This window comes from Sciurus carolinensis, chromosome 7 (assembly GCF_902686445.1).
Source record: "Sciurus carolinensis chromosome 7, mSciCar1.2, whole genome shotgun sequence".
NCBI lineage: Eukaryota > Metazoa > Chordata > Mammalia > Rodentia > Sciuridae > Sciurus > Sciurus carolinensis.
In genome coordinates this window covers 101,739,591-101,759,332 of record NC_062219.1, presented here as the reverse complement: position 1 = coordinate 101,759,332, position 19,742 = coordinate 101,739,591, and the positions used below count along the sequence as shown (strand labels likewise).

The following is a 19,742-nucleotide window of genomic DNA, read 5'->3' as shown; positions in this document are numbered from 1 at the left end:
ACATCTTTAGTACTTGGCACCCTCCAGCTTTGTAGTCTTTATTTGTATGATCAGTGAAACACAATTTCTCATTGCTATTTTAAAAATGCATTTCTCTGAGTACTAATGGATTGAGCTTCTCTTCTTAGTCTCATTAAATACTAGGATTTCATCTGGAGACATCCACAGACGTACAATATATCTTAATATCTAGCAAAGTAAATTATTAGCCCCTTATTGTAGGATGACTTAGGGTATATAGACATTTAATCTTGCATAAACACTTTTTATTCTCTTTTCTGCTATTGGGGATTGAATCAAGGATCCTGACATGATAGATAAATATTATACCACTGAATTATATCCCCAGATGTTTTTATTTTTCTATTTATTTATTTATTTATTTATCCATCCTTTTTATACATGACAGTAGAGTCTATTTTGATATTTGTATAAATATGGAGTATATCATATTCTAATTAGGACAGGGTCTCCAACTTGTGATCCTCCTGGGTCAAGCCTCTCAAGTGGTTGGAATTATAGGCATTTACTACTACATGTGGCTCCATAAATAGTTTTTTATAAAGTTTATCTAGTTCTTCAAAACTTGAGTTAATATTTTAAGCACTATTTCATAAAATGATTTTTACTTAAATTCAGTTTATTTTAATTGCTACATAAAAACATATAAGTGTATAAATTAATGAGGTGGCATGATGTTTTCATGCATGCATATATTGTGGAATGATTAATCAAGTTAAACATATTTATTTCCTCAAATATTTATCATTTCTTTAAGGCATGCTTTCTCCCACTTTTTGCACTATACATTATCTATATTCATTGTAATGTGCAACAGTACACCCGAACTTCTTGCTCCTATCTAATGAAACTTAGCGCCCATTGATCTATCTTTCCCAATTCCTCTCTTTATTCTCAGAAGCCTCTGGTAACCACCAGAATTTAAAAATATGTATTTGAATACAATTGAGCTCTGTAATTTTAAGACACCTCATCCAAGGACATAGAATATATCTTCCCTTATTCTAGTCATTAAAATGTCTTTAAATGGAATTAAAATGTTTTCTTCTTAGTGGCCTTACCTATTCTGTTAGTTTTTGGTTATTCTAAGATTCATTCAAATTTCATAGTTTAAGTGTTGTTGGTGCAATTTAAGAACAGACTGATCACGACTGAGAAGTTCAAATTTGAGAGTCTTTATTAGCTGGCCTGCTGATTATTTCACACAATGCCCCAAAAATGGATATTGGGAGAACAGCCCCAACCATAGGGTTGCAGGGGTTTTTATACCATAAGTCATTTATACCATTAATCATAAATGTCTGTTGCTGTGATTCAAAATTACAAACTAACATCATGAGATCTGAAATCATAAGCAGAAGGGGGAAGTGGGTCAAAATGACCTTACTTAGGTACAAATTAAAGAATGATTACTAACATCTAGACAATCACTGTTGACATGGTACATTGGTTAGGAAAAATAGGAATCAAAAAGAAAACAAGTTTACATTATATAAGAATTGCTATTTTGTGTTGCCAAACAAGCTATGCTAAGCAACTGTTGATGGATAGAGAGGCAGGGTGTTCCCACAAGAGAAGCATTTCCTACATGACATGGAGTCTCAGGGTAAAATGCAGTCTGTTTAGTCATTTCCCATGTAGCCTGGCCTTTAACATTTCCATGGAGTCAAATATGCCAACCAGTCACTTAAGAATATATATTATAGTTTAGTTATTGCTGTTGTAGATAAATGTCACTTATTCATGAAAGGTCATATACTATCTGGTACCTTTCTCAATTCTCTTATTAGGAATATTAATACATTTCATTGTCACAGTAAAGATTTCTATATCAAAACCCTAAAATAAACATTATGCATAATGAGAAATTATGTATTTCCTTTAAAATTAAAAACAAAATATGTATGTTAACTATCTTTGCTACTGTTTAACAAGAAGGAACTTGTTTATGCTTTAAGAAAAAAAATGATGTAAAAAAATCTGAAAGAGATAAACTCTCATTATTGATACACAGTGTGATGATCTACATGGAAAAAATTAAACAACAGAAAACAGCATTAATATGTATTAGAAGCATTTAAAATTCAGGATTTTTCATTTAATAATCCATATTTCTAGTCACTTTTGAAATGTTGGATGATCTGACAATTATGGATCCATTGTCAAGCATGACAACCATCAGTTGGAGATGAGTTGTTGACATCACCTTTTGGTAACACATGTACTTTCCATTTGGTCATTTACCCCACATTTGCTATTTCTTTCCTGATCCACTTCTCTAATTTTCTGCCAACATCAATATATCTGTAATTTCTGTCAGTAGAAATCCTGTTATTCAATACCCAACCTACACAAGTGTACAAGTGTACTGTTGTATGTATTTTGGGTTTGAAAGTTAGTGATTACTTTGAGCAATGCTTACATATTTTAGTTGAACTTCTTCATTTTGTCACACTGGTGTGACCATTAAAATAAATGGTGAAGTTAAATAATACAGTTATATGCTAACAACATGATAATACATGGTATTGAGTTCTGTATGATACTCCATGTATTATCAGTATGTTATTACTTGGGGATCATATTTAGTGAAGAACAATTCCTATTAGTGACACAATCAGGCTCTGCAGTCAAGGGAAATTCACCTCCTACAGCAACTTGCACATAGTAGATGCTTCATTAACAGATGTCTCTGTATCATGCCTAAGTAGCATTCTTTTTGTCACCCTACTGAACCTACTATTCCTCCTCATAAGTTAAAATTTATTGAGTAATTATTATGGAGCCAACAACTGTTGCAAGTACCCATCAGATGCCTTCATCCATTATTTTATTCTACCTTGTTGAAAAGGATCAGTTATTTTATATCAACAATGTAGAAAGCTGTTTATGGGGAAGTATGGTGGCTTAATTATTGTACACTAATTACAGTGCCATGAGGTGGGAGAATATTGGTTGATTTGGATTGAATTGATATCTAGAGTTTTTATTTTTTCAAGTTCAGTGTTTGATAAATTAAATAATTTGTTTCTATGTAATTTTAAAGAATAAAGTATTTCAGAAGGCTGACTTTTTCATAGAGGAAGTAGTTTTAAAATATATTTGTAAAGTGTCAAAGTATAATTGTTTATCTTTTGTTTCAAAGGGCAGTTCTTACATTCATTTGGAAGTTGGCATCTTCACAAAAATAATTTATATTTGAATGTGCTATGCATCTATTATTGAATTAAGCATTGTGGGGTAATAAGAAAAGAGTATTAGAAAGCCCTAGATTTTGAGAAACATATGTTCTGTGTGGGTAAGAAGATTTAGGTATATGAAACCATTGAAATTTAGTAATAATCAAATGCCACATTTGTGTTTCTTGTGGACAATAATATAACCCAACAATCTTCTCTGGGAAGTAGAGTATATTAAGATGGTTAATACTTATTCAATAAATGCCACATACCAGAAAAGATTGTATCAGATTGCTGACAACAATAAATAACATACATATTTAAATAGATAATGATTTTTTTTTGGTCTGAATTTTTCATAAGAACTAGGCTCTATCAAGCTTTCTGCTCCCGCACAGCACTACAACAATGCCCCCATATGGTTTCTTGTACTCCATTCTTCATAGGTAAGTCCAAGTCAATGAAATTAGAGGAAGGGTGTGGTCCCCACTTTATAAGGAGTATTATAGATCACAGAAGAACACCTGCACTCTTACCTCTTTTGACAAAACATATTCACATGGCCATGCCAACCATCAAGAGGAGCTGGATACCAAAGCTTGTTTTATTTTGCTGTGTGGTAATATGCCTCCCTACCAATGGGGTTCTGCTACAGGATTAAAAATAATGAAGAATGATAATGGGAACAATCACAGTAGACTAGACTCTGCCTCAAATTAAGAATGTATAATTCTTTAAAAACAATGGATATCTAGATGTCTGCATTTTTACTTCAAATGAGAATTTCAATTTAATAATATCTTTTGTTCTGATGAGCCAGTAGTCTCACTATGTAGCTCAGGCTGACCTAGAGCTCCTGAGCTCAAGTGATCCTCCTACCTCAGCCTCCTGAGTAGCTACCACACCTGGTTTCAATCTTGAGTCTTGGTTTTATAGTACAGGTTGTAGCACTTTTGATGTACTAAAATGTGTTTGAGCCTTTCTTATTTAAGGCATATGGTCCATTCAGAAGAGTAGTTAGCACTTCTTCAACATCCAATTTTGCTTAAGAGCTAGAATTTTGTGAAGATTGCAATTTAGGTTTGTATTTTAGGTGGAACTTATGTTCTAGGTGTAGTTCTTACTCCATTCATTATAAAGGTAAACAATTAATCATTTTATTTAGTAGTAAAAAGTTCATGAAACTGTAATTGACTCTCATGGAGGTAATTTTTCCTTTTGTTTTATCTTGCTTTGAGAAGTAATTGGTTGAAACGAAAAAGAGAACTACACAAGTTGAAAAAACTGTACAAAATTAAAGTAAAAAGACAGTGGTATGTTATTTATACAGATTTTTTTTTTTTTTGCAATTTATGAAGCAACTGTCCTCTGAGATGCTATGCTGATCATTCATAAACTATTAGAGATTATTTTCAGTGATTTACTTAGATGCTAGTGTCTAATTCTATTTATTATGCCTGCCAAAAGAACTCTTTAAGTCAACAAGTTAAAACTATACATTATCTTAAGTATTAAAAAAGTAAATATCACTTTTATACAACTGGAAGTAGAACATATCAGTAAATAGCTTACTTCTGTGTTTGTCCCCCATATATGATGGTAGTTTCCAATAATTGAATATTCAAATGCCAGATACAGAAAACCAGTGATATAATTTGAAACAGAGCCATAGGGGATTTTCTAGGCATAAACTTTTGGAGTAGCAGATCTTAAGGAAATAGCCTAGTGTACCATCTGTCACCAACAGATCTAAGCTAATTTGATAATGTGCAGCTCTGTGTTTGTGTAGGTAAAAATGCATGTAAGTCAGTGACACATTTGATTCACTCCTTCACAACATACTTAAACATATTATAATGAAGATAAATCAGAGTTTAAATTCTGCTACACATACTAGTGATTGCAAAAACACACTTTGGTAAAGAGAAACTAACAAATTCATACATCCATACATCTTCTGTAAGCTCCATGAAAATTCAATTTTTTCTCCTGTTAAGTGTTCCCACATCTCTTATGCATGAAAAAACTTCCCAGAGTTACATGCAATAGTATTACAGAGATAGGACTCTGAAACCCTCATGGTGGGTATCAGGGAATGAGAACTCTTCCTTCTCAGTGGCTGACACAGGACACTGAACAAAGATCAATCTATAGGCACCAGGGCTAATGGTTCAAGACTTTGACCTTAAGAGATATATATGAACTGTGTATACAAAGCTGAACTATGACATAAATATTTAGCTAATCCACATAAATGAATACTATCCATTTAACCAATGAGAGCTGATTACTTAACATCAGTTATGCTGATTAACAAGCCACTGATGTTTGCCAATGAGAGGCTGTTTCTGACATGCATTATACTAACTCTAGTGCTGATGAAAATATGGATAATGGAAGCTCTTGCAGCAGCTACCCTGAAGATCAGCCTTTCAGAATGAATGCTATTGACCACCCGTGGGGTGTGCACTCCTGATTAGGGCAAGTGACTGCTTCCCTACAGTGCAGTTTAGACCAGCACAGATAATTACAACACACTCTGATGAAGTATTTCAAAATAAATTGTATCATCATGTTATCATCTGTCCTCAAATCTACAAGACAACTATTTCACTGTCCAAATATTGGTTTGCCTAATTTTGTTTTAAAGGCTTTTGAAGTTGCAAAACTCCCTCAATTTTAATAACCATTAGTTTAATATCTTATTTTGTATTTCAGTCAAGATGCTGTGTATGCAATCGATTTGAATAACTCACTCTGAAGGTGCTTCATATCTATCTTACTGATAAAAACAAATCTACCAGACTGGAATTCTCTCTACCCACAATTGTAGTTTCAACCTACCTCCATCTGGGTTGCTTCTTATATTGAAGTCATCTCCCCTCTTGAGCTGTGAATCCCATCTTCTGTTGTCCACTCAAGTTCTTCACTTATAATTCTCTCTCTCTCTCTCTCTCTCTCTCTCTCTCTCTCTCTCTCTCTCTCTCGCTGTCTCATACACACAAATGCACACACACACACACACACATACATACACACACGCACTTTTTTCCCTTCTCTGCTGACCATCCCATTTCCCATTTCCTTCACCCCTTTAATGGGAGTATCTGAAAGTTTGCTTCCCTACTTCCCAGACTCTTATGGATTCTTTCCTACACATTCCACTCTCAGCTACTCTACTGAAACCTCTCTTTGTTGGGTTATTGATGACTTCCACATAATTAAATATAATACTCAGATGTCTGTTTTCTTGTTCTTGATGTCTCAGCAGTACTGAACAGAGCTGACCTTATTGCTTATGTGAAATACTTTCTTCTCCCAGTTTCCATAACACCACCTTCACCTGAATTTGATACTTGCTCACAGTCTACCCCTTCCTGATTTCCTCTTCTGAGTTCTATCAGCTAGAGTGTTTTGAGCTCAGTCCTGGATGACCTTTTCTTTTCTATATATACTTCCTCCAATAAACACTTGCTTGGTCCCAGATTTTAGTATCTTTCAAGTTCATACTCAGCTTTGACTTACCTCTGAGCTTCTAACAACTAGTGTCAACTTCACATTTCCATTAAGATGTCTAACTTAGATTTAATCTAAGTCTAAAATACACAAATCAAATTCTGGATTTCTTCCCACAAGTCTCTCTTTCAGTAATAATTTCACTGCCCTTTATTGCTCAAACCAAAATCCTAATAATGCATCTTAATTCCTCTTTTTCCTCATTCCCGAAGATCAATCTATGAGTGAGTTCATTTGCTTTCCCTCCCAATTATATCCATCTTTCTCTCCTTACTATTGTCACGCTAACCCTTCATTCTTCTGGGAAATTCCATCCCAACCAGCACAACAGGAGTGATTAGGGCTAAGATTAGGGCAGAAATATTTTGAGTAAAGCCCTATGGGTCATAGTAAAATTTGACAAACAACTTGAGGAATTTAAGCAGGAGGTAACCTGATATATACTTGAAAACCTTCTTAGTCTGTGTGGGGAATGAGTGGGAAGTGAGAAACACATAGGAGCCAGGAAGGAGTATAGGGAAGGATGGAGAGGACTGTGTCTGTGTCAGCAGCTTGACCAGGGTCGGAGGTAACTGGTTGTGGATTTTGTTCAAGAAACTAATTCTCAAGTGAGACAGAAGTGAACATAGTTTCTCATGATAACTCTGGCTTGACATTAAGGAAGGATGAACAAGAAATGCTTTGGTTTACACTAGATTTAGTGTTAATGATGTGGGGAAGACCTCATGGTGGCCCTCTCTTGAATTCCACATTATCAGATGGGGTACAAGTCAGAGAAGAGATAGTCTTCTTTCCTTTGACTTTCGTAATTTCTGTTCCCTTAATCTTTGCAATGAGTATGCTGAATGCTTGAGATTCATGAGCATCATTAAAAACCTTCTCTTTTGGGCCCCACTCTCCTTTTCAAAATGGTCAGGGAAGTTCTTCCCTTACCTTTAAATCAAAACTTCGATTGTTCTAAAATTTTCTATTGCTCATATGTAAAAACTTCTAGAGTCTCTACAAACATGTTGCTAGTTATTAAAAATATCTAACCCTGTGTAGCAATTAAACATTTGAACTTGAATGAAAGTTAATTCTTCCTTCTTCTGAGTTTGCTGCATTAAGAAACATGTGGTCTCTCTCTCTCCATTGTCGTGGAATATTAAACTCCATGGGAAAGGGGCGGGCAGAGCAAATATATAAAGGTTTAGATTCACTAAGCAGAATATTAAAAGGTGAAATGTAGTATGAACTGAGCAGGGGCAGTTGTGAAAATTTCCCATGAAACAATTTTTTTTTTTAAAAATCGAAGGATAGCTAATTCTAGAAGTGCTTTTTGTGACACTGTGGCTAGTAGTTAAGCCAGGTCCCGTGGAGAGCTTTTGAAACATTTAATTCCCCTCTGGCTTTATGAATAAACAGTTAAAATTTTAAAGTTAGGGACCATTGATATGGTACATAGATTACATGTTTTTGTTAAAAAAAGGAAACTTTTTTTAGAGTTCTTTTTGCTAATTCATCAAATGATATTTTAAAAAATTATTTAACTTGTAACTGGGGTACTAGTTTCACAGTAATTTACTGATAGTTTTTATATGATGATGATTCATCATAGGTCTCTTGAGTAGTCTATATACTTTTGAAAAAAAGTTATCAATTAATTTCAGTTAATAGTTAAGAAACATTTGGACTTTGAAGACAAATAGTTATAGTCTTACGGATCTCATGAACTTTTCTGCTGATCCAAATCCTGAAGAAAAAATAAGAATTTTTTTTTTGCAAGATAAATTCAATGAAATGTTTTTGGTCCACACTTGCTTTAGTCATGTGTAATTAATTGTATTCAATTATGAGATTTGATTAATTTAAAAAAAAAGTACTGTAAACTGACTCAATAGTTACACTATATTGCTCACCTATTTAAACACATTATTTTTTGTAGCATAGTTAGTGATTGTTAATCTAGTTTTCATGCTTTATAAATCCTCTCTGTTGAACATAATATGCAGTTTAAAGGTAAACAAGCCAAGAATTTTATTTATTAACCTTGAAACAAACCAAATGTGGATCTGTCAGACTTTCACTAAATACTTTCTCATGTTTGAAAAACTAACCACAGTCTTACATTACTTGTAATACTAATTTTAATTTGCTCACATTACCTTGACAGGTTGCTTCAGAGATGGTCAACATTATGAAGAAGGATCAGTAATTAAGGAAAATTGCAACTCATGGTAATGAATTTAAGTGGCACAGAACAGAAATGTATTGCCTATGTATTTTTTCTTCAAATAAAAGGAATATTTTTTTAAGAAACAAAAATTATATTTTATTTATCAGTTTAACTAGAAGTTGTGGATAATACTTTTATAAATGACTTAATAAAAAGCATGGCATGCTTATAACTTTTGAGGGTGACGAAATATAGAATATTGAATAATCAAATTTGAGGTCTAAAATTTCTCAGCAGATTGAAGTTATGAAGCTAAATCTGATGAATTTATTTTATTATTTTTAAAAGAAGATCTTTGAAATAAAACATATATTTAGATACATATAGACAAAATTTATGTATACATAAACAAAATCATATGTTGTAAGATACCACATACCTGTAAATTTTTATAGGCCTATTTATTGAATGTTGAAAATATAATCATGCTTGTATCTTTCAATGCCTGAGCTTGATGTTTTTGATAATAAGCCTTCATCATACAACAATTCTGCATTAGGTATACATACTAATGATAAACATTTTAATACACTACAGATTTTAATATACTACAGGCAAGTTGTGTTTTTTAGCATGACTACATTCAAACATGCTACTTTAAAAGGCTTTGCCTGCAGAGAAAGTTTCCTGGTATAAGCACATCAAATCTACTGTCCAAATTGTCCTGTTTTGAAACTTCAGTAACTATGTTGCCATATCATTTATTAATTGCTGAAGCAGAGGTTAAGAGCACATTGACTGGTAGCTAATGCATGTTTTATGATGTATTTCACCAATAATCAAATAGTCATATGGTTAATATTAATCACAAAATCCTGTTTTATATCTTTACAATTTACAACTCTTTGATGCTAATTCTGAAATGTACTCTATAAAGGCCAGATCACATTTGTAATTCTTGTCTCTTCATAGCACATGCTCAGGACAGCAGTGGAGATGTACCCAGCACACCTGCCTTGTTCGTCCAGAGTTAATCGAACATGTCAATCAAGGAGACTATGGGTGAGCTGAATCTTGCATTACCAGCTTCTTGGCACACTTAGTTACTCCTCAGGTCTCAAACAATTTTTTTGTTTACTTCTAGATATAATCACTATTTAAAAATAAAGAGTGGGGGAAAATGGGAAGGGATATAAAAGGTATGTATACTTGGAATGTACAAGGTGAATAACAAATAATTAAAAATTAAAATGCACAAATAAAAAAGAAGAATGGAAGAATGCTACAGTCTAGTCTTGAATCATTGAGGAAAGAGATATGTCATGGTGTGGGTGTGGAGAGTGGAGGGAGTCTTATACTACATATTCAGGCAAAATGAGGATATTGGCAAAATTGATTTATTCACACTCACCATTTTCTTTCTGTCGCTGTTTTACCAGGCCAATCCTGTGCTCAGCTATCCTAGGTAGGACACAACCTTCATAGGACCTTCATAGGACTGTTCATAGGACAGTATTCTTTCTTGATGATCCCCCAAACAATAAATTAATTTAGGTAATTTCACCAAAATGACTAATATTTAGCTATTTTCACTTACAGCTCATTCAAGAGACAGACCAAACCACTTTGCTAGATAGAAATAACTTACACATAAACACTGAAAAAAGCGTTTGATGCTCTCCCATAGATTAAACATTAAGTACTTCTCTACTCACATGGAGAGAATTAAGATGTAGGCACCAGCACTATAGAGAACTGAGAGAGGAATAGGCTGACTAATATCTGCCTCAGAATTTCTCCACTGCCATTGATCAAATCTCTATATACCCTTGATAACATCTTCCACGTTCTGTACAAGGCTTCATACAAAAAGATCCATTGTCCAGCAGCTAAAAAAGTAAAGTCATCCTGAGATGTATTTTTTAAAAATAGAAATCTCATTCTCTTCCACACATAAGACTTTATGTTTCCAAGCACAATGGGAACACTGAAGTTCAATGTGCCCAAAGTATTTTCTTGGAAAACAAAATATAGAAAGTCACTTTTGTTGACATTAACATTTTTAAATCATTCTCAAATCTTCTCTGTTGTGTGTTTAATATTTTAGGTGATAACTTGATTACTTTTGAGTATTTCTAGGAAAAAAACAATTACAATTTTCTGTGACTAGGTGATACATAAATTGTTCGAGGAACACAAGTCTTTACAAATGAACTGAACAAGGTTCCTAAGAGGATTTAAATGCCGAACCTAACTAGCACATGCTTCCAAGAAACTGTGGTAGAGAAGCCCTGCTTCCCACTGTTATAGAGTACACAAGAATCCACAGTCCACAACAGTAGAAAGAAAGTACCCTTAGAAGCACGGAAGTTGTTGGGAATGTCGCCTTCCTTGGGAGGAAGAACTTTCTTTCCATCATTTGTTTATTTTGAGCATATTTTAGGAGTTTTAAAAGCATGGGCTTTGCATTTTCATGGAAAACATAAAAAGATTACATGACTTAAAAAGAGTAATAAGGGAAGGATATTTGGAGTAAAAGGAAACATGCACAGACCAAAGAGAAAAAGTTGAAATCATTCGCCAGGAAAAAAAAAAGGGGGGTGGAAATTCTTATATTTAAAAGAAAGTTCTAATTTTCTGCTGTTTGCTGTTTGCTGTTCTCTGTTCAGGATGCTCAAATTGTTTTCATGTGAATAAATATAATTATACTATATGATTCAATATTTATTAGGGCTTTTTGAAATAGCTTATATATACATATGAACCTTTGCTTTAAAATATTTCTTTCCCAAATCTTGGCAGTATTTTAGATTCCTGCCTTTATTTATTCCAAGTAATGTGTATCAGTATTATTTAGTCCCTGTATTATTTTTCAAGACAATCAATTAACCTTAATAAAATGTGTTCATTTGTGGCATTGCTGAGGATGCAATAATTTTCTGTCTTGGAGGAGTTCATCTAGCTGAGGAGCCAACATGTCAAACTTTTGTAAAAGGATTTGTAATGACAGGGCAGAATGTAGGACCAAATTGATGGCACGAATAATAATCTGCAAATTAGTAGAATAAAGGGAGACCCACAACTGTTTCTGTTATTTGCTCTGTGCAGCAAACCCTTCTGGAATTTAGCACTTTAAAGCCACAAGTCATTTGTTCATGTCAGTAATTTGGAATGGACTCAGCTGAGGCTCTTGCTGGTCTCCTCTGGGGTTGCTCACATATCTATTGACATCTCAGAGAACTGAGGCTGAACTCTCAAAGATGACCTTACTCCTGTATTTGTCTGCTGGTGCTAGTTGCCCTGTCTCCAGCAGGTTTGCTTTGGCTTCTTCACATGAGGACAGTGTTCCAACTGGGTGTCAGTGGAAGCTGTGCGAGCCCTGTCTTGAAGCTTAAGCTTGAAAGCTACACAATATCAATTCTATTGCTTTCGTTGGGCAAAGCAAGTTAGTAGGCCAATCCACATCCAAAGGCTAGGCAAGTAGATTTTATCTCTTGATGGAAAGAGCTACAAATTGAATTTATCATGTCTAAACTTGATTTGTTTTTAATGAACTCAAAATCTAGTCTAGAGGATAAGTAGGCCTAGATTTTGCACTGGTTTCTCAAAATAAACATATTCTAAACTGAAGGGGTTAACATCCACCTAGCCTCGGTTACTGTCATATGCCTCTGCCTGGTCAACCAACTCAAAATATTTGATTAGTTTGATTTTTTCCTTCCTTTTTACCACATAACCACATCCTGCTAATTCCCACATTCATTAATTCTCTTAGATATTTATTTCCTCCATTCCTAGGTTCTATTTTAGTGCATTTCCTTATCACATATACTTTGAAATGACCTGACTTGTCTCTGCACAATTTGACTAAATTCCAATCTATTCTTTATATTTTCGTGACTATTCTTCTAAAATAGAGCCTTGAGGCTGCCACTCATGTTCTTAAAAATCCTTCATTCCATTCCTTCTAAAATACAATTATTAGCATGAATGACTGTCTAGCCTAAATTGTTCTTCACTGCCTCACCTTTTATACTCTTCCCAGTGCCCGTGTCCTTATCCCCTCTCATCATTTAACTTATCTACCACTCCCAGTGTGTGCCACCCAATTCCAAATCCTCATGCTTTGCTCAAGAGTTACCTCTGTTTAGAATAAACGCTCACCATTTTTCATGTTTGGCCTCCAAACTCATTCTCATCCTTCCAGACGAAGCATTAAATTCACTTTCAGTGAAAATGTGCCAACGCCTTCAGGCAGAGTTATGTTTGAATCCTCTGCTCTGATCACATTTTGACCTACTGCTAATAAAGTTCCCAAATTGAAATCTTTTCTTTTTTATCTAGTCTTTGTTAGGGTATGAGTACCTCCAGGGTAGAGAAAGTTTTTCATTTTTATGTTTCTGGTATTTACCAGATAAGATGACAGATAAATTAAGAAGGTTCTTTAAAAGCTAAATTGGATTAAGGAAAAGTGATAGGTCCAGTTCAAGGAGGACAATGCAGGTTAATAAGGCCTTTCACAGTTTTTTAAAAATACATCACAGTAAAACACACACTTTACTTTGTGATCTAGTATACATCTAGTATACATACCCATAAAGGTACATAAAAGTGGTTCTAAAAATAGGTTCATAAAAATAGGGTTCCTCTCTATTTTTAATGAGATATAATATTTCCTATTATTTTCCTATCTTCTATTTTTATTTTATTTTATTTTATTTATTCATATATTTAGTTTTTTAAATTTATTTTTATTGTAAACAAATGGGTTATATCTTGTTTCTCTGTTTGTACATGAAGTAGGAGCATCCCATTTGTGTAATCATACATTTACAAGGGTAATGGTGTTTGATTCATTCTGTTATTTTTTTCCTTCCCCCCACCCCTCCCACCCCTCTTTTCCCTCTATACAGTCCCTCCTTCCTCCATTCTTGCCTCCCTCCCACCCCCCATTATGTGTCATCATCCCTTTTTGGTGGCCATGGGAATTGAACTCAGGGCTTTGTGCATGCTAGGCCAATACTCTACCACTGAGAGCTCTGCCACCGAACTACCTCTCCAGCCGCCTTCTTTTTTTATTTTACTTTTAAAAATGCTTATTCCTGCTCACTCAATTGAGTGCTTAATGAAGTGACCACAGATGTCTCTGACCTGACACCTGCAAGCAGCTAGTGTAGGACAATGAAAATACTTCACTGATGTCACAATTTTTTCCAAGGTGGATCCTGTTAGTCTTTCAAATAATATTACAGTATCTAATATATTCAGAGGTTTTCTTATTGAATTTACTCTGGGATTGGAGATTTTACTTTGAAATCACGGCTATAAGGTGGTTTGCAATTTATGACCTAATGGACCTTATGAAAGAAAAGCATTAACTTGTCAGGCACATTATTAAAAATTAAGTAGCATTTATAATTATTTGTAAGAGCCTATCATATTGTAGGTAATTTTGATTGTAAACAAAACAGGATAAAATTTATACTTAAGTACTAAAACTTTCTTGCCCTTGGGTTGTAAATGATTCAAATAAGCAATGAATAAATTATTTTTATCTTTCTCATTTTTTCATCGACTATCATATCTTAATGAAATTTTATCTACAAATGTCAATACTAAATTTGGAAACAAAGTATATTTTTTTAAGAACATAAAATATATCTCTAGAAAAAAATATGCATTTTTGTTACCAAACTTTGCATCAGTTAATTTTATATTATTAATAATGAATATTTTTAAACACTTTGCACAAATTAACTCATTTAGTAAAAGGTAGATCATTTCAATATAATTATCACTGATGTAATTTTTTAAAAAAGTGTAACTATTTTGCTTTCAATTTTTCATGGTACTTTTTTTTACTAGTAAATTTCTTTTCAAATCTAAATTATAAAGAAAATAGAATATCCTACTGTATCTGCAAGTTCATTTGTGTGTATGTGTGTATATATTTTCACTTTGTAAGGCAGATGGACAGCACAGAACTACAGCCAATTCTGGGGAATGACTTTAGAAGAAGGTTTCAAATTTCGCCTTGGCACCTTGCCACCCAGCCCCATGCTTCTGAGCATGAATGAGATGACAGTAAGTGCTTTTCCTGAGTCACATTTTTGCATGTGTTTGCATAGGTGTATTGCTTATATACGTCTGAAGCAAATCAAAATAACTAATATATTGTTTTAAGCCTTTAAAGTCACAAAAATACAATTTTTTTTTCATATCAAATGAAAATGTTTTCCGAAAATGGTTGTTATATCCCACCAAAGTCTCATGTGGACTTGGAAAGTTCACTATTCTCAGTTACACAGTGTCCTTTGAATAATGACTTGAGCGTTGCCTATAGGTTCACAGAAATGTATATTTCTGATGAATATTCAGTTTGTCACTGCTTCATCAAGTCTTCACCCTTATTTTATTTTTAACTACAGAGTTATTCTATGAATTCATCTAAATTCTGTTTTGATGCCTGTTGGACTTATTATCATATAAGACTGAAATAAATGTTGACAACTTCAAACATGTATGTCATGATGATTAACAAAATCTTCAAAATCTTCAAAATTTCCATTATGAAAATACCTTTACTTTTGCATAGTGGCCTGGAAAATCTTCTTTGTAAAATTACCTTAAGTGTCCAACAGTCTTATGCTGTGTACTTTGGTTTTTGGTTTTCTTTGTAAGAGATATTATTATCTACTAATGGAGTAGGTGTCTTGCATAAAGAAACTTCTGTCTCTCTAGGTACTACAAACCTCTCACTCAGCTGCAGCTTTCCACCCCAGTGTGTGGTGTTCCCTGGTACATGCACTTTGGGGTTGAGATGTTGATTCTATGCAAGGCTGTCACTCATGCCCAGGGCAGGGTGGGACTCCCAGGCCACTGGAGGGCAACTTCTCTAGTCTAAATGAAGATGTCAGACTCTGGCTGCCTCAAGCTCTCAGCATCTGGAAACAGCAGGGGTTTTGTTTGCATTTGGATGAGTTGTAAACTCACTGGTGTCACATTAAACATTTCACCTGAACTTGACTTTACAGAGCTGTGATCATCTGAGTTATTGTTCCAATTCAAATTCTAGTAGCAGGATCTGCTAAATTATAACTAATATCAGATAAGTTAATAATAACTGACTTTTACAGAGTCATATGTTAAGCTCTTTTATACTTTATCTCACTTAATTTCCTCAGCCGCTTGATGTCATCAGTACTATCATTACCCACATTTCGAAGACAAGCAAATGAAGATGGAGAGAGGTTAAGTCACGATGATATTCAGAGAGGCTAAGAACCATCACAGAATTTAATTGCAGATCCAGGACATCTAAAAGGATCTGTTCCCCAAAATAGTAGCTTTGGCCAATTCAGGTTCAAAGCAGCAAAAAGTCTTTTAACCTCCTAACCAGAGCTAATTTTCTGAAATGATCAGTTTAGAGATATTTTTGAATCTTTCCTATAATCAGTAAGACAAAATCTTTAGTGACATAGTTCAGATTCATGATTTTTTAGTGACCTAATTAAAAGATCAGTTGGAAAAGAATCATTTTTATTCTAGCAGTTTTCTTTTCTTTTTTGTTTCCATCTGGAAAAAAAAGAAGCATCATTGTTTAAGAAAATACTTATTCATTCTATGACCTGTTTTTCATTTTCTTTTATCCAGGACCATGTTGGGCCAAACATTTAAGAGTTTCCTCAGTATTATTCTTAACATTTCTCTTTTAAATTTTAATTTTTGTAGCTTGGAAAAATTTATAGTCTAGAGGAAATGAAGTATATTTCATTCTCAAATTGCCACTCACCATAACAGAAAAAAATCTAATTCTAGATTATTTGTTGACTCCAAGGGATTTATTTGCATTAAAGTCTCATTGATATATAAGTGAAATTCTTAGTGATTAATACTTTAAGAAAATTTAAATCATTAGTATTATAAATTAATGCATAAAGTTGCCAAGTAATTCCAGGAAAGTAATAAGGAAATTCAGCAGGACTATTAGGAGTTCCATTATCCACTAATGACATGAGATAAGAATATAGCTTCTTATTTCTAGGGCGTGGTAGACTGTGGACTGCTTCTGAGTGTTGGAGTTGTCCTAATAGCTGGTCAAATAAAGAGATTCCTAGAAATATGACAAGTATTTATAGGAAAAACATGAGGTCAGTATGATCTGAGTTGAGCTAGAAGCCAGATAAAAACTATAGCCTGGTGACTACATAAAAAACACCTAATACATGATGTCAGACTCCAAGAACAGTAAAAATTAAAATGCTTTGGAAAACTGAGATTTTCTCTTACCTCCCCCCATTTTACAAGTTTGTTTGTTTGTTTGTTTTTGTGGTTCTGGGGATCCAACCCAGGGTCTTACACATGCTAAATGGGCACTTGAACAATAAGCTAAAACCCCAGCCCCTTATAAAAAGAAGCATCAGGAGGGTTGGAGCCAGTAGAAGAGTCTTGTCTAGCATGTGCAAGGAAGGCCCTAGGTTTAATCTCTATCACTGCAAAGAAGACAAAAAAAAAAAAAAAAAAATACAGGATGGACTGATTTTTATGTGTAGTAGGGGTATGTAATTACTAATAGTGGTATGATTTCTAGGCTGCTGAGAAATTCCACTGTCCCCAAACCCCCAAGTCTCTTCCTTTCCCTGGCCACATTGCTGGAATGGAAAAATGAGTGATGAATCATCTTCAATTCCTGGGAAAGCTCTTCTCTTCCTGGTTAGTTTGGCTAGTTTGGTGGTTTCCTTAGCATATGTCACTATTGTCCATTATTGTGCATAAGTTAGAGGACTATTAATAGGAGTTGTGCAAAAATGTCCTTGATTGTATATATGTGAAAACTCTTTTAACTTACAAAAATTAATTCAATCAAAATACATTTTTCAGAGTGTGATTAATAATAGTGAAGAATAGAAATATGTTGATAGTGGGTAGACGGTAACTTGGGGTGTTTGGGGAGGCCTTTCTTGGATAATAATTGTTTGGTTTAGATATGAGGGAACCCCCAAAAGCTCATCTGTGAGATAATGCAAGAATGTGCGCAGGTGAAATGATTAGATTATGAGAGTTGTACCCTTATTGGTGGACTAATCCACTAATGTGGATTAAATGGCAGGTAGGTAGACCTGGAGGAATTAGGTCATGGTGGGAGTTCCTATGGTGTTTGTATTCTGTCCCTGGTGAGCAGAGTTTTCTCTCTGCTTCTTGATTGCCAAGTCCTGAGCTGCTATTGTCTACCATTTCCTTCTGCCTCACCTTGCACCCAGAGCTATGGAGTCAGCGGACCATGGATTGAACCTCTGAAACCAAGAGACAAAATAAAAATTTCCTCCTTTAGTGTGAGACCCTGGGTTTGAGCCTCAGCACTGCAAAAACAAAGCTCCATAGAGGAGCGCAATGTAGCCAGTGTGCTTAGTTCTCATTCTGGCTGTTCCACTTGTTGCCTGTCTCTTCCTTCATAAAACAGTGACTGCCATACACTCTAGCTCTTAGGGTATGAGTTCCATGAAATACTGGGTGAGCAGTACTTATCAAAGTACTTAGGATATGGTTAGGCATTAAAGAAATGTTATTATTTAAAATTAAGCATTGTTTCTCTCCCTTGTATTATTAACCTCAGGAGAACAGCAGGGTTCTGAAACAGGTCAATTCTTCAAGGACTTAAGTATATAAACCTTCATCATTTGTAGCATTTAATTTCATACCAAAAGGTATAGGCATTGATTCATTGGTTCTGATGGAGATAACATATTTCTGATAAAACTGAAAGATTTTCTGCTATTCTCTCAGATCAAATCAAATCAACTTTGTACCTGATTGTTTTCCAGACATAGAATACAAGTGCTTTTGAATTTTGAAGATAGCTCTGAAAAGCGTCACTGTGCTGTATTCCATTATAAAACTTGAAAATATTTTGAATAAAAACACCCACTATTTTCACACAGAAATGTGGAAATTAAGAGGTTACTTTTATCTGTGGCTCAGTTAAAAAATTTAATAGGTTTTTTTTATTGTTGCTGATTCCTCAGAAAGAATAATTAGGTATTGTATTTAAGGTGGAACTATTTAGAAACGATTAAAAATTAAGGAGACTGGCATAATATTTAAAACCTGTAGACCTATTATGTCATGTGGCATCAGACTGGTGTAAGTAAAAAGCTTCTAAATTTTTTTTTAAGTTAACCTCATAGTTAGCTAGCAAAACATCTTTTCTCAGTCACCCAAAATGAATGAGTTTAGTTGGATTAATTAATAGAGAAGTATATCATAATTTTTCTATGGTTTGTTAGAAGTTAGCTGAAATAACATTTCAGGGAGTATACAATAACTTTAAAAATCATAAAACTTTTAGGTGAGAAATTTAAAAAATGAATTATCTGGATAGTTTATCATTATCTGGATAACACATAGTTGATTAACTGGATTTATTTTTCTAGTCATTAGTTAAAACAGGAGAAATTTGTTTTTTCTTTCCTCTATGAAATATATTTCAGTGATGGCAAGTACTAAGACATGAGAAATACCTTTGGAAAAATCAAAGCAAATATTTACAAGTTTAGGTTTTAACAATTTTTTATTAGGAATAACTTAGCAAATGAGTATCTTCAATTTCACTCCAATAACACGTCACCTATGTAAACAGAAGCCTCTATCTATAGAAAGAGTTACAAATGTTACAAAACATTGACTACAAAAGTAAAAAATACAGTTCTTCAATTATGTATTTTACATGAATATTGGACAAAAATGACCGTATTTTCCCATAAAATTGGTGTTTGGTTCCCACATACATGTACATAAGGCATGAACTCAGACTTCCAAAACAGTCAGTGCCAATGGTGCTGCAGAGGAGGATGTGGGAGGATTTGGTAAATCTG

At 34.0% G+C, this 19,742-nt stretch overlaps 1 protein-coding gene across 1 annotated transcript in view; it reads left to right on the top strand.

Annotated features, from left to right (window-relative positions):
- Tinag (tubulointerstitial nephritis antigen) overlaps positions 1 to 19,742 on the top strand; it is an 86,371-nt gene that overhangs the window by 10,053 nt on the left and 56,576 nt on the right. Inside the window, exons 2-4 of the mRNA XM_047558805.1 lie at positions 8,869 to 8,932; positions 9,844 to 9,933; positions 14,841 to 14,955. Coding sequence (XP_047414761.1) covers positions 8,869 to 8,932; positions 9,844 to 9,933; positions 14,841 to 14,955 — 269 coding nt within the window. The remainder of the gene's footprint in view (positions 1 to 8,868; positions 8,933 to 9,843; positions 9,934 to 14,840; positions 14,956 to 19,742) is intronic.